This window comes from Tympanuchus pallidicinctus, unplaced genomic scaffold, assembly GCF_026119805.1.
Source record: "Tympanuchus pallidicinctus isolate F22 unplaced genomic scaffold, pur_lepc_1.0 scaffold8, whole genome shotgun sequence".
NCBI classification, from domain to species: domain Eukaryota; kingdom Metazoa; phylum Chordata; class Aves; order Galliformes; family Phasianidae; genus Tympanuchus; species Tympanuchus pallidicinctus.
In genome coordinates this window covers 19,789,663-19,801,973 of record NW_026294802.1, presented here as the reverse complement: position 1 = coordinate 19,801,973, position 12,311 = coordinate 19,789,663, and the positions used below count along the sequence as shown (strand labels likewise).

Below are 12,311 nucleotides of genomic sequence, written 5' to 3'. Positions count from 1 at the left end.
CTGTCAGATAAAGCCCTGTGCTTTGTGAGCTGTCGAAGGGGGAGTTTTTGCACTTGTGTACTTTTAGCCAGAAAGGCCATTAAGGCAGGTCTGTCTAGTTTACCAGGCAACTAAGCAGTGCTGGAGATCATTTTCTAGAGGTCAGCCCACCTCCAAAGGAGGACATGCTGGGGGAAGGCAGTACTCACACCCTAATTGTGTTCAGGGAGAGAAACTTAACAGGCTCTTACATGGTCTGAGGAGAAAGATGCCCCAGAAAGCAATCGAGGCAGAAATGAACTTCCCAACTTGAACTGCCTTTCAGAGAAGACCTCTCTCAAACTTTCTATACTGTCTAAGCAGAGATCTTAGGAAGATCTGCTTCAGTTTCTAACTGTAGTACTTGTGAATGTTCCACAACTCAGTTGCCACTTCATCATGGGACTGATTGTACATACACTGATCACCTGGGTTCTCCCTCTGCTCTTCATGCGGCTTTTGCCCAACAGCTGAACACATCCTTAATCTGAAGTCTTAGAACAAGCACCCCACCTAAGTCTTCCAGTTACACCCTTTGTCAGATCACACTGAATGCCATGTCTGACCGACAAAAGCCTTGTGCAATTACTGGGAAAAGAAAAAACAACTTTGAATTTAGCTTGATTACAGTCTCCTCATGAAAGTTTTTGCTGCAGTTTTTCACAAGTCTAAGAAATTTGAGTGTATAGCTTGCTTTTAAAAGTGTGGCTTCCCACCAGATATATCCCCCTTCTCCAAGCAGGTTGCTGTCTAAAGCAAATGATGGAAAGGTCTATTAGAAAGGTCTAATTTTTTCTTTTATTGTCATTCATCAATCCTGTAACAGGTTAGAAAACAAAAATTACATTTCAATAACATTTCATCATAGTTTATACAGAACTGGTTGGTTGATGCATGGTGTCATTTTCTCATCCAAATCCACAGCCACCTTTCAAACTGCAGAGTTTAGGAATTACAGTGCACGCTGGACTAAATTCTTTCACAATGTAAGGCACAACTACATGATCACAAGTAGTAAACACAAACACTGAAATAGAACTTAAGAATTAAACTTCAATGAAAAAGAAATAAAACCCAAACACACTCATGCAAAGTTGATCTACACCTACCAAGATGGTATGATCCAGTTTAAAAGAAGTGCAGTACTCTGTAAGTAAAACTGCATCATAAGGCTGTTATAATACATTACCTCTAAATACTGCGTAAGATCTTAAACTTTTTTCCATTTATATTTTATACAATTATGCAGAAAATAAGTTGTATGTGCCATATTCACATCCGCAACAATAAACTGATCATTAAAACTCAGGAAAGAGGCAAACCAGACAATGCAGTTTGTGGCACGCATCCATTACAGAAAACATTCATCAAGTTCACATCTCAAGTACTGAAGAAAAAAATACTCAATTAATGGTACATTTGGTGAATGAGGCTTTCCATGGCCAAACAACAATGCTGCACACAAAATTGTCTTTACTCAGCAGACAGTGATTATGAAAGCTTGTAGTTATGATTTGCCTCCTGTTCAGCAGCTAGAGTTTGCAAGACTAAAACTACAGAAGTTAAAAGAACACAACAGAGTTTACAGCAACTTGAAACTACTGGATACTTCCAAACACATAAAAAGAAAGACTTCATCGTGGTTTCTTTTTAAATTATTTTTTGGTGATAAACTTTTGCAATTTTGGCATTCACTATAACTTTTACGTAACGTGACAGTGAGCAAACCCCATTCAACTTACCTAATGTTTGCATCTTACGCTGAGAGGTAGTTCAAATGAAATCTTATGTAATAGGGGATGGGGGGGGGTTATGACTTTTTTTTGTGATTTTTCTTCTTTTCTTACAAAAGTGACAAATCCTATACAAGCAGCATTTTGGACACATAAATATAAAAAGTTCTGGTATTTGCTAACTCAGCAAGACGTTCTCCTAAACACCCCTCTTGTACCAGGAATCAAGGCTCCGCGTGATACAACAGAGCACTTTGCCATGAAGCCAACAGCAGGAGCCTGGGCCTGCCACATCTAATAGTAAGCCCTGCTCCAAGCCCTCTTTACCCAAAAAAGGCAGAAAACTGATTTAGTTAGTTAGTTAGTTTAGGTCATAGGGGGATGCAAGGTTGGAAAACATAACCACCAGGCTTCTACTTTCATCATAACACTCATCCAAGTGAGTTAGTGGGGCTTCAGTAATCTTCAATTGATCTGATACTCCTGTATCTGCTGCACAGTGAGTCCATAGTATGTGGCACACTACAGACAAAAGGCAGAGTTTATGACACTAACTAGTACCTATTTGTTATTGTGATCATAAGACGCATCTAATGCTCTCTCTAAAGATGCAAAGCTCTTTGTTCAGTGCCCCTTAAAAACAAAAAATAAAAAGTGAAAAACTGAGTTTCTGTGGAGGGATTTCATTATCCAATTATTGCTGGTTTTGCAAAGTACACCATTTACTGCTTTTTGAGAGGGGCTGTTGTTAGCCAATAATTTCAGACTTATCCTAGAAGAGACAGTGAGGTCAATACTTCATAAATGAAGAACTGAACAACTGGCAAAAACCTTGAAAATATATAAAATTCACGTATTCTCATTTTATAATCTTAAAATGAAGTTCTACAAAGACAACGTGTGCGTGACTACACGAATTTTCTTGTTACATGTGCTCTCAGATGATCTTGCTTTTGGTACACAGTAATTATGAGTGCAATTCTCCTTACATAGCAAGGGGCCAAATGTAATCCAGTGAAAAGTCCAGCTGAAGATAAACCTTCTGTCCACTGATTACAGCTAACACATGCAATGCCAACAGTGCTATTCCACTTACTCCAGATTATATTCAGTTAGACAGCAAAAGTGCATAGTGCAAATGACAGTGTTATTTCCTAGTCCCACAAGAATGTGTGTGGAAAGGTGGTACCCTGGAGGAGTAATTTATCAGTTTTAGCATTCTTAAACTACTGTGTCATCCTTCCTGGCAGAGTTTATGCTCTCTTTGAACTTCAGCAGTTTTCTGTCTGACACTGACTATTGGTCATAAATTTTTAAGTTTTGTAAAAAAACATTTGCTACAACTTTCCATTTAACTGGCATTTAACAATCCAGAAAAATACTTGAGTTTTCCAGGTCCCCTCTTCAGGAATGTCATTTTTCTTACCTCTAGAATCTGAGGTTCAATTATTCTTGCTAATGTAATACAAACACAACAAGGTTACTTTGTTCTCCCAAATACCCTTTTTCCTCCACTAAGAAAAGCTCCCTAGTGAGGATTCACAAATAATCCTGATGGTTCCAAAACCAACAAAAATATTCATTGCTCTTGTAAGCCTAGTGCTCCACACTCCACAACAACTTGGTTACTTAACACCTTTCAAAAACAGAAGAAAAAAAACTGCACTTTAAGCTAAAACACTGCTGGAAGCAGCAGCAAAATTTCCCTTCGTCTCCTCATCTGCAGACAGCAAGTTTTCCTACTGTGACTCTGTTTTATTTTCTTTGTTAAATTGCTGTAGAAAGAGGAAGGTCACTGGAGGGAAGAAATACCTAGGGAGAAGAAACAACAGTGAAGCATATCCAGCTAAGATCAAAAGCCTGCAATCGAGCCTCACAATGCAATCTGCCTCCACAGGGACTGCAGTGTAGAAATATGAAGCATGTATTGCTGACATAAGGCTGGAATAAAAACAGTATGATTTGGTATTTTAGAGGCAACAACCCCAAGGGATCATGGCTGTTTGATTAGAAAGAGATGCAGTGCCTTTAAAAAGTTAAAAGAACCTTTCCCCATCCTTAACACCACCATGCTTTATACTTTTTCAATTGTTTCCACAGATTGCCTCAGCCCATGCAGCAGCTGGTGTTTCACATTCTGCTCCCACAAAAGATTCTGAGGCTTAATCCAGTTTCAGGGAACAAAATCCCACAGCTCACTGTCACATTCCTGATGCCACAGTAATAGCTGGCAATCAAAGGCAGTTTGAGGATCCCACATACCTACTTCTGCAAGCATATATTTTACCATTTTTTCCCTCCGCATCTCGCTTCACTATAGCTTCTCCTCAGTGAATACGAGCAACGAGGTTCTTGCTAAAGGCTAAAGCAAATCACTCCATGTCCTCTGGTTCCCATGTTCAAGTTTCTTCTGCCAATTTTTTTCTGTTTTTGTAGTTAGAAAAATCAGTGCACTCAACTACTTTGTCCAGAGTCCTTTAACTCTGTGCAGTGAAACTTACCAGTCTTTTTACTAGGCTTTTTCCTATTATTTCATTTTTAAAGCAGTGCAACAATAATAACAAAAAAAGCATATTCCTACTGAAAACACATCCATCAAAGTGACAGAACCTGTGAGCAGATTTACAAATACAGAGCTTTTCAACTTCCAGTTTTCCTTATAATAATAATAATCCTCATAGGTCATTTTCCCAAGCTTGAGCACAGGTTCCAACCTGAAAGCCAGGCTGACAGCATTATATGGTCCATCAATTCATCAGTGATTACAGATCTGCACTTAGCAAAAGCATAGGAGCATAAGATTTAGCATGAAGACACTAATGTACTCCAGTGAATAGCTGTAGAACTCCCAACTTTGCTGTAGATCAGTCCTAAAGCATGAAGGCTTCTGCCCCACTGTTCCTCCTGATTTTAACAATTCATTTTTCTGCAAATATGTATTTCAAAAACATTTATGTCCCCTCAAAAAGTCACTGTGTCATCAAAAAGCAACCAAAATAAAAAAGAAACAGCTGGTTTCACCCCAAAAATGAGGAGCTCCACATCAAGAGTTATCCTGTGGTCAACCAAACACACTGCTTCAGCAGCCAGCTGAGTGAGGTGACTTCACTCATCTTTATACAAAAGAATTGCAAAAGGTTAAACCAAGAACAACTCTATTAGAACTTCTACTATTTTCTCCTTACTGTAGAGCCATCTCCTTAGGTTTCAAACGTCCCCATACAAAAGTAAAACATCTGAACACAAGTGAGTCTTTTAACCACTTCCCCTGCTCTCCTGAGAGATTTCCATCTTCATCTACCACATACATTTTGTCCTTCATGCAGCTGTGGGAAGCTTTGCCCTTCACTCTTAAAATCCCTTCAGTTTAATGTGTTTGCCCTTTGCCCTGAAAGCAGCACCAGGCTCCATCTGTTTCACAACCACACCTACACTAGAGCAAGACTCCAATCTCTTTAACTTTGCCAGATTTCTGAAGTCACCTGTCACAAAAAGGAAGGCTTCAAAGCAAACATTCTGGATTCAATTAACAGAGTTAACTCAATAAATAAATAGAAGAATTAGAGGCAAAATTCTGCTCTTACTTTCTATTCAAACAATTCTTGTTTTGAACAGTTGCAATAACAAGGAGATGCAGCAAGTCCAGAAGATCTGTTCATATGGAGTCACTGCAGCAACAGTTTCTTTCAAGCAAGCAACTCTCAAATTCAAACTAGAAAAGTTGGTAAGTATTTCACGTCATCATGCTTTTATTGCAAGCCCTTTTATAGTTGTGAGAACCAGTTAAATAACTCAGCTGGCTTTTGGGAAATAATAAAACTTGTTGAGAAAGAATCCTTGAGGATGAAAATTCGGAACTAGGTAACTACATAAGAAATATAGATCACTATTGGGGAAGAGGGATTAAGAAGTCTTTTCATTTCAGAGTCAGGACTGGACATTTTTCGCAAAAGTCTCTTCTTCATTCACATACAGAACTGTGAGTACATAAAATTAAACAAACCTACCTAAGGATGGCTAACTGTCCACCACGGTAACAGAATTTGTTTCTTTACCTCAGGAGGCAAGGAGTAGAGGAACTGAGGACCTATTCCTTATCTCCAAATAGCCAGCACAAATTTTTAAGACAGAGAATGGCTTGGGTTGTAAGGAATTTATTAGAGTACTCAAGACAAAGGGGATCTAAGTATCACAAGAGAAAACCTTAGCTCAGAAGAAATAATATTAATAGTTTTGAAGCCAAATGTCAGATACTTATTTCAAAGAGAGGCACAGTTAGACACAGGCAGGAAAAAAACACAAGTGTAGAGAAAAACACAAGAAAAAGATTTGGAATTTACATGAACACATCAGGAAACCTCCATTGCTAGTACAGAAAAGTAAAATCTGAACAAAGGGTGGTAAAACACCAGAAGAGATTGCCCAGAGAATCTGTGGCTGCCCCATCAGTGGGAATGTTCAAAGTCAGGTCAAATGGGACTTTGAGCAACCTGTCCATTGCAAGGGGGTTGGAGTAGTTATCTTTAAAGGCCCCTTTCAACCCAAGCAATTCAATGAATCTATGATCTAAACCTGTATATATCTACCTGCTCATTTAGAGCTGTTTGGTTTAAAGCTAAGCCAGCACCAGGAGATTTGCATAAGCAGAATAAATCATAGAACTAGAATACAATTTAAGAACCCTCAGCAACAGGGGACAGATGGAACAATGGAAAAACGAGGTCTGCTGAGAGTACCAGGAGTTCAGCTTTTTCCACCAAAGGTGAAGGAAGAGACAGGAGAAAAGTTCAGCTTAACTGTAGCACCCTCTGAAGAGAGTTTTCCTTAGTAGGATTTCTAGTGTGGAATTTCAGGATATGCCTCAGAACCACAAGGACTTCCTGGAGCTTCTAGAGTATGGGTATGGTGACAAATGGACTACAGGTTATCTGCACTGTTTGTTTTTTAAAACATGCATATAAAGGGTTTCTGAAATATTAAAATCAATTCATCAAATATGTAAAAGTGAAATCAGTCCATGTGGGAGAGCTGCGTGTAATGTTCCTACAGTGCCCACTAAACTTGGCCTCATCATTTGTTCACGTATACACACACAAACTATGCGGTACAGTATGCATAAAGACATTCCAGTATCCAAGTCCTGTAGTTTAGTAAGAACTCAGGTGCTGATATTACAACTTCTGAGCAGGCAAATAAAACTGAGAGTTGATTCCAGCAATTTAACCCTCACTGTGGAGTTCAAACTTTAAAGAGAAAAGTACTAAAACCAGAAAGAAAGAAAACAGAACCACAAGGAGTTATAAAGACCATCAGATACACAATCAAATGCAACAATGAGTTATGCTATTACAGCAACATTTGATACACAAAATCCTCACAAGTTTTTGCATCTTCCTTTTCCATTGAAGGAAACAAGAATAAACTGCAGTATCACATAAACGCATTTTTCTTGAAAAAAAAAATAAAGATAAAAAAATACATTGTTACTCCTCTGTTTAAACTTTATTTACAAATAACTGGGTATTTCTAATCTAGACATAGAAGCTCTTTCCAGGATAGACAGCAATAAGCTTGAGTGATCTGAGCCCATATCTCACAAAAAATACAATAGTTTTACTTGGTATCAATAAACATTTTAAAATATACTAAATTTTGCCAAATGTTACAATCATTGTCCAAACTGAGTAGTAGTCTGAGTGCTGAATGAAGTGCATCAACAGAAATAATAAATTTTAGTGTAACATTTCTTTGTCACTCACACCAGTTATCCTTGCAAGTCATTAAAGCAAGTATCACAGACTCGGACAGGCTTCTTAGAAGAAGGAGTTAAGGCATTCTTTGCTGAGCATTCAGCACAAAAGATATTTCCACACTGTCTACAGTGATGCTGTGAAAGAGAAAACAAACATATATTGTGAATATTGATTACAGTTCTATGGACACAGATCGTTAAGAAAGATCATTATCATGTCAACTCAACTCTCTAATGTCTCAGAAGTTTGAATTTTTAAATAGTAGTTACACAGCACCCTGAGTTTATATCTACATAGAAGAGCACAGAATAAATCCTTTCTAAAGGATATAGGAGTAAAATCATTAGAAGTGCTACTTCACTGAGTGCTGTCTATGCTAGTTTCAGAACTGAAGTGGTTGCAACTAATTCTCCTTATTAATTTCTCCTCTTTAACTTTTTTTGGCTGCATAAAACATGTTCTTCCTTCCTGTTTTCACATTAGGGATGTACCCTTGAATAAAACAACCCAGCAGCCTTTGTTCAAAGTCTTCCCAGAAGATATGACAACACACAACACAGGACAGGGAGAACCACCTAACAAGAAGACAGGAAGCACTGCAAAATAAACCTCATGAATATCCCTCAATTACTTCACTGCCAAGTCACTCGATGGAGGAATATAACGATAATCTCTGGATGAAAAGTGGACCCTGACAATGAAGGGGTGCTAACACCTTACCTGACTACAGCTGTTTCACAGACCTAGAACACAGGCAGTTGTTTGTTCTGTTCTGTGTCTGGCTAGAGCTTACAAAAGATACAGTCACAAAGCTCACGTTAATGTCTCATATTTTCACACATATCCAGTTTCAACAAATTCACCTTACTTTTTCCACTTGTAAGTCTAGTCCAGAATATAAGAAAGTTTACAGTCCAGGTTATAAGAAAGTTTTACTGTAACTAGTCGCATAACAGTACAATTTTGCTTGCTTGGGGCCTGAAATCTTTAACGCTATTTATAAATAAATGTTTTTAAAATAGCAAGCATGAATACAGTAAGCCCCACAAACATTACCTTTAGTATTTAAGGCATCAGAAGCCTCTGTATTCCGTGACATCTCAAATATCACAACACTTTTAAAGCCATTTTCTAAAGTGTATCACATGTAAAATACCTTGAAAGCAACAGAAAAAAGAAAATCCTCACAGGAAAACACTCTTACCCTTCTCACTGTCACTGAAAAGCCTTTCCCACAGGCCATACAATTCTGTACCTCGTTGTCTTCTGCCCATTTCCTGTTGAGAGCTTGGGTGTGTTTGATCTATTTAAATTTACAAAAATAACAAAAATCAAAATGCATGTCTAATGCCTCCTAATTTGCTCAATTTCACTGCACGTACTATGCAGTAAAAACACCAGTTCTGACGTAACACTGACAGCTCATGCTTTCTCCAAAATAAAACTTTGAGCAGAGTTAACCTACAGAAAGCAGTATTGTTCTTGCGCACCACAGGAACACCTCAATCACTGTGGAAAGGTCACCCACCATGAATGTGACACAACCTTCGTTTCTCACAAGCCCCACAGACAGAATCAACAGGTTTAATTGCTTAAAATCAAACTATACCTGTAACGACTGGTTTTCTCGGCCTAGCTCCTGCATTGCAGCAGTAGTGTTGTCCAGCTTTTTCTTCATTTCTACAAGTTTGGATTGAAGCTTTTCAATTTCTCCCTCACTTTTTATACACCTAAGGATAAACAGTGAGTAGTCAATTCAAAGCATGAGGAGATGTACTCTGCCTCCTGTAAGCAGGTTCTCGTGATTGAGAAGAATAGTTAGTCTTGTAAAATCCATCTGAAAATATACTTGCTGTGAAAAGTTCTTGGATGCCTTGGCTGGAAAAAATATTCTGTTGCAACAACCAATTTCAGATTATCTGGCATTGTTCCCAGATATCTGGGGCTTATAAATACCTGAGGCTATTCCCAGCACCACAGACAGTACTGAATGCAGCCCATCAATCAGCATCCTCCGATAAACATCACTGTGCTACAGGACACTCTCACAAAGCATCTGTAGTAGATCAGCTCAAATAACAGAGGAGAAAAGTAACCTTTTCTTTTAGTAAGGCCACTTCCTATCAGCTAAAATGCACCTAATTGGTGAAAGCTATATTTTAAAACGTGTTTTTCTACTAAGCTGTAAAATGGTAACTGGATGAGCTCAGCATAGTATGAACTGTCAAAGAAAAAGAATCTGATTTGAACCGATTCCATTTTTTTCCCCAAAGCTTACTGCTCAAAAGCCAATCAACAAGCTTGACAGGAGAGAGAAATTTTTCCATTCTGCCTTCACCTAACATCTCAGGAAATAGATGGAAAAGTTTTACAGTCTTGCAGATGTTGCAACCCTTGTAATCTCTGCTTTCAGATAACTCCTGCTACCTTGCAGGCCTCCTGCTGTCTGAAGGAAAGCAGATCTGCTTGCATAGTTCTTAATAAATGCACGAAAGAAATTAAAAAATAACTGGAGAAATGAAGATTTTAGTTTTTCAGGAGTAAGTAATGACTAGTGTTAATCCTAGAAAGTCTGTCTAAGCCCATTATATGTTCAGTCTTTTGACATGAGTAGTAGACAAACCTAGAAATGTAAGCATATTCTGTGTTATAGGAGGTTCTAAGGAGCTGGGTCTAGCTGTCAAGATTACTAGTGCATTGCTACTATTACTAGTGCATCTGTTCTGATTCATTCAAAACAGAGGAGCCTCAGAGTGATGAAGAAGGGAAGGATTCTTATTTAAGAGAGGCTTGTTCTTGCCAGCCTTTGTGAGGGTCACGCAACAGATGAGATAAGAAGCCACAACCTACACACCTCAAAGTTCAGAGGCACCCAATAGATTTAGAAGGCTCCTGAGGATTGGCATAAATCTTTAAGCACAGGCACAAATATGGTACTCTGGTGAAGTAAGGATCTGATAAGCCTGCTTGATTTCCTGCAATATAATCATCCTGTCAAACAGAGAGAGTACAGTTTTTTCACAATGCTTGCTGTGCTTTGGCAGGAACAATAGAAGATTTCACTCTCAAAAGCCACAGCCAATAGCCCAGGTACAAGCAGCAACTACGGATTTAAATGCAGAATCCTGAATCAACTGAAAGAAGCTTTGGTGTAAGGCTAACCATTTCCTAAATTACACTTCCACATCATCATGATCCCCCTCCTTACCTCTCTAGCAATGCTCTTCTCTCATCCTGATTATTCTGCACAGTTGCTTCCAAGACAGCAATGTCCCCACGTAAATCATCTGTCTGTTTCTCCAGTTCGCTAACTCGTCTCTGACTGCTCTGCCACTCTTTCTTCATGGTAGCCAGGTTTTCATTCAGAGCTGTGACCTGCATGGTCAGCTTGGTCTCCTTCTCCTCATGTTTCCGGTTTTCTTCTTCTTTCTCTTTCACCTCTGAATGCTAAATAAGGCACAAAAAACATGAAAAACAACCTTCCAAGCATTTTTCCATATTCCATACATTTAATTGAGGCAAAAAAATGTTTACCATACTAGAATTGTTACTTTTATCCAATGAAACTTATTAAAAGATTGTCTCCTACTGAATTTTCCCACACTATTAAATGCTTCGAAGATCTCTGATCTTGTCATTTAAAAATTAGCGTTACAACTCTCTGCTTCCTCTCAGCTCCAAAACAATCCAAAGGCACGTTCACAAAACAGTCTTACAGTCTCTCCATACTAACCAGTTTGGCTTCAACTTCAGCACATTCTTTCTTCAGTTCCTCTTCTCTCTTTTTCAGCTGATCTTTAACAGCTTGTTGGTTTTTCTTCTCCTGTTCCAGAGTTGAATTCATATTATCTATCTTGCCCTGAAGCTCTAATTTCTGTTGAATCAGCAGCTGTTTCGCATCCTTGAGATTCGCCACCTCCTGTCGGGATGAAGAGCATAAAGTTAGAGAGGCAACATTTGAAATGCTGTTTACTTAAATTCAAAAGCAGTAACTGCTTTCCAGTAAGAGCACAGCAGCATTTTTTCATCTTATCACTGGAAAACAGGATGGTTTTATGGCACAAGTGTCAGTGATTGTGTCAGTTTTTGATGTCCGTGGTGAAAGATTTTAAGCTTACACATACATTAATAACACTCAATTATTTTAAATGAATTTAATGCATTATTTTTTTCTACTAGAATAGCAGAAGCTGTGTTGGATTATTTTCTAAAACTCATTGAAAAGAAATGCCCTTTGTCATTTTCCAGAGTCAGTTGTAAAATTTACTTCACATTGTTCCTTGGTTGCACTGATCACCTTAAAAATGTAAGAATGACAAGGTAAAAACCCAACATCAATGGAAAACAGCTGGTTTGTCTTCATCTTAAACGTGTAAACATATTCACTAAGTTTTAAGCAAGCATAATGATAAATCTGGTTCTATACATTAGTTTGTTTCTCTGTATTAAAAAATAAATAAATCCAGAAGTAGAATATATAGTTGAATTTACAGGAATCCTTTTCCTTAAAATTGCACAGCCAAGCACGCAGATAGTAATAGCTTAATAGAGACTGTCAGCTTTATTATGGAAATAAATCAAAATTTCCACCACAAGTTAAAATCAATCCAAAGACAGCAAGAAAATATAACCCGAGGACAAGTGGATGTCCTATAAAAAATACATCTATACATTCCCTGGCAAGAGATGGAAAATAGAGTAAGGGATTATAGGAAACAATTTCTGTTTTAGTCTGACTCCTAGAATACAGATCAAGAGATAAACATGAAGCTGACAATGGTGTACACAATTATGTATAAGTTTTCTC

General features: G+C 38.1%; 1 protein-coding gene across 5 annotated transcripts in view; it reads right to left on the bottom strand.

Moving 5' to 3' along the window:
• Positions 1–5,298: 5,298 nt before the first annotated feature.
• Positions 5,299–12,311, bottom strand: part of EEA1 (early endosome antigen 1) — a 66,105-nt gene continuing 59,092 nt past the window's right edge. For all 5 annotated transcript variants that reach the window (XM_052667887.1, XM_052667888.1, XM_052667891.1 and 2 more), the window contains 5 exons: positions 11,238–11,423; positions 10,713–10,951; positions 9,114–9,234; positions 8,709–8,807; positions 5,299–7,638 (listed from right to left, as the gene is read on the bottom strand). In XM_052667887.1, coding sequence (XP_052523847.1) covers positions 7,516–7,638; positions 8,709–8,807; positions 9,114–9,234; positions 10,713–10,951; positions 11,238–11,423 — 768 coding nt within the window. In that variant the 3' untranslated portion in view covers positions 5,299–7,515. The remainder of the gene's footprint in view (positions 7,639–8,708; positions 8,808–9,113; positions 9,235–10,712; positions 10,952–11,237; positions 11,424–12,311) is intronic.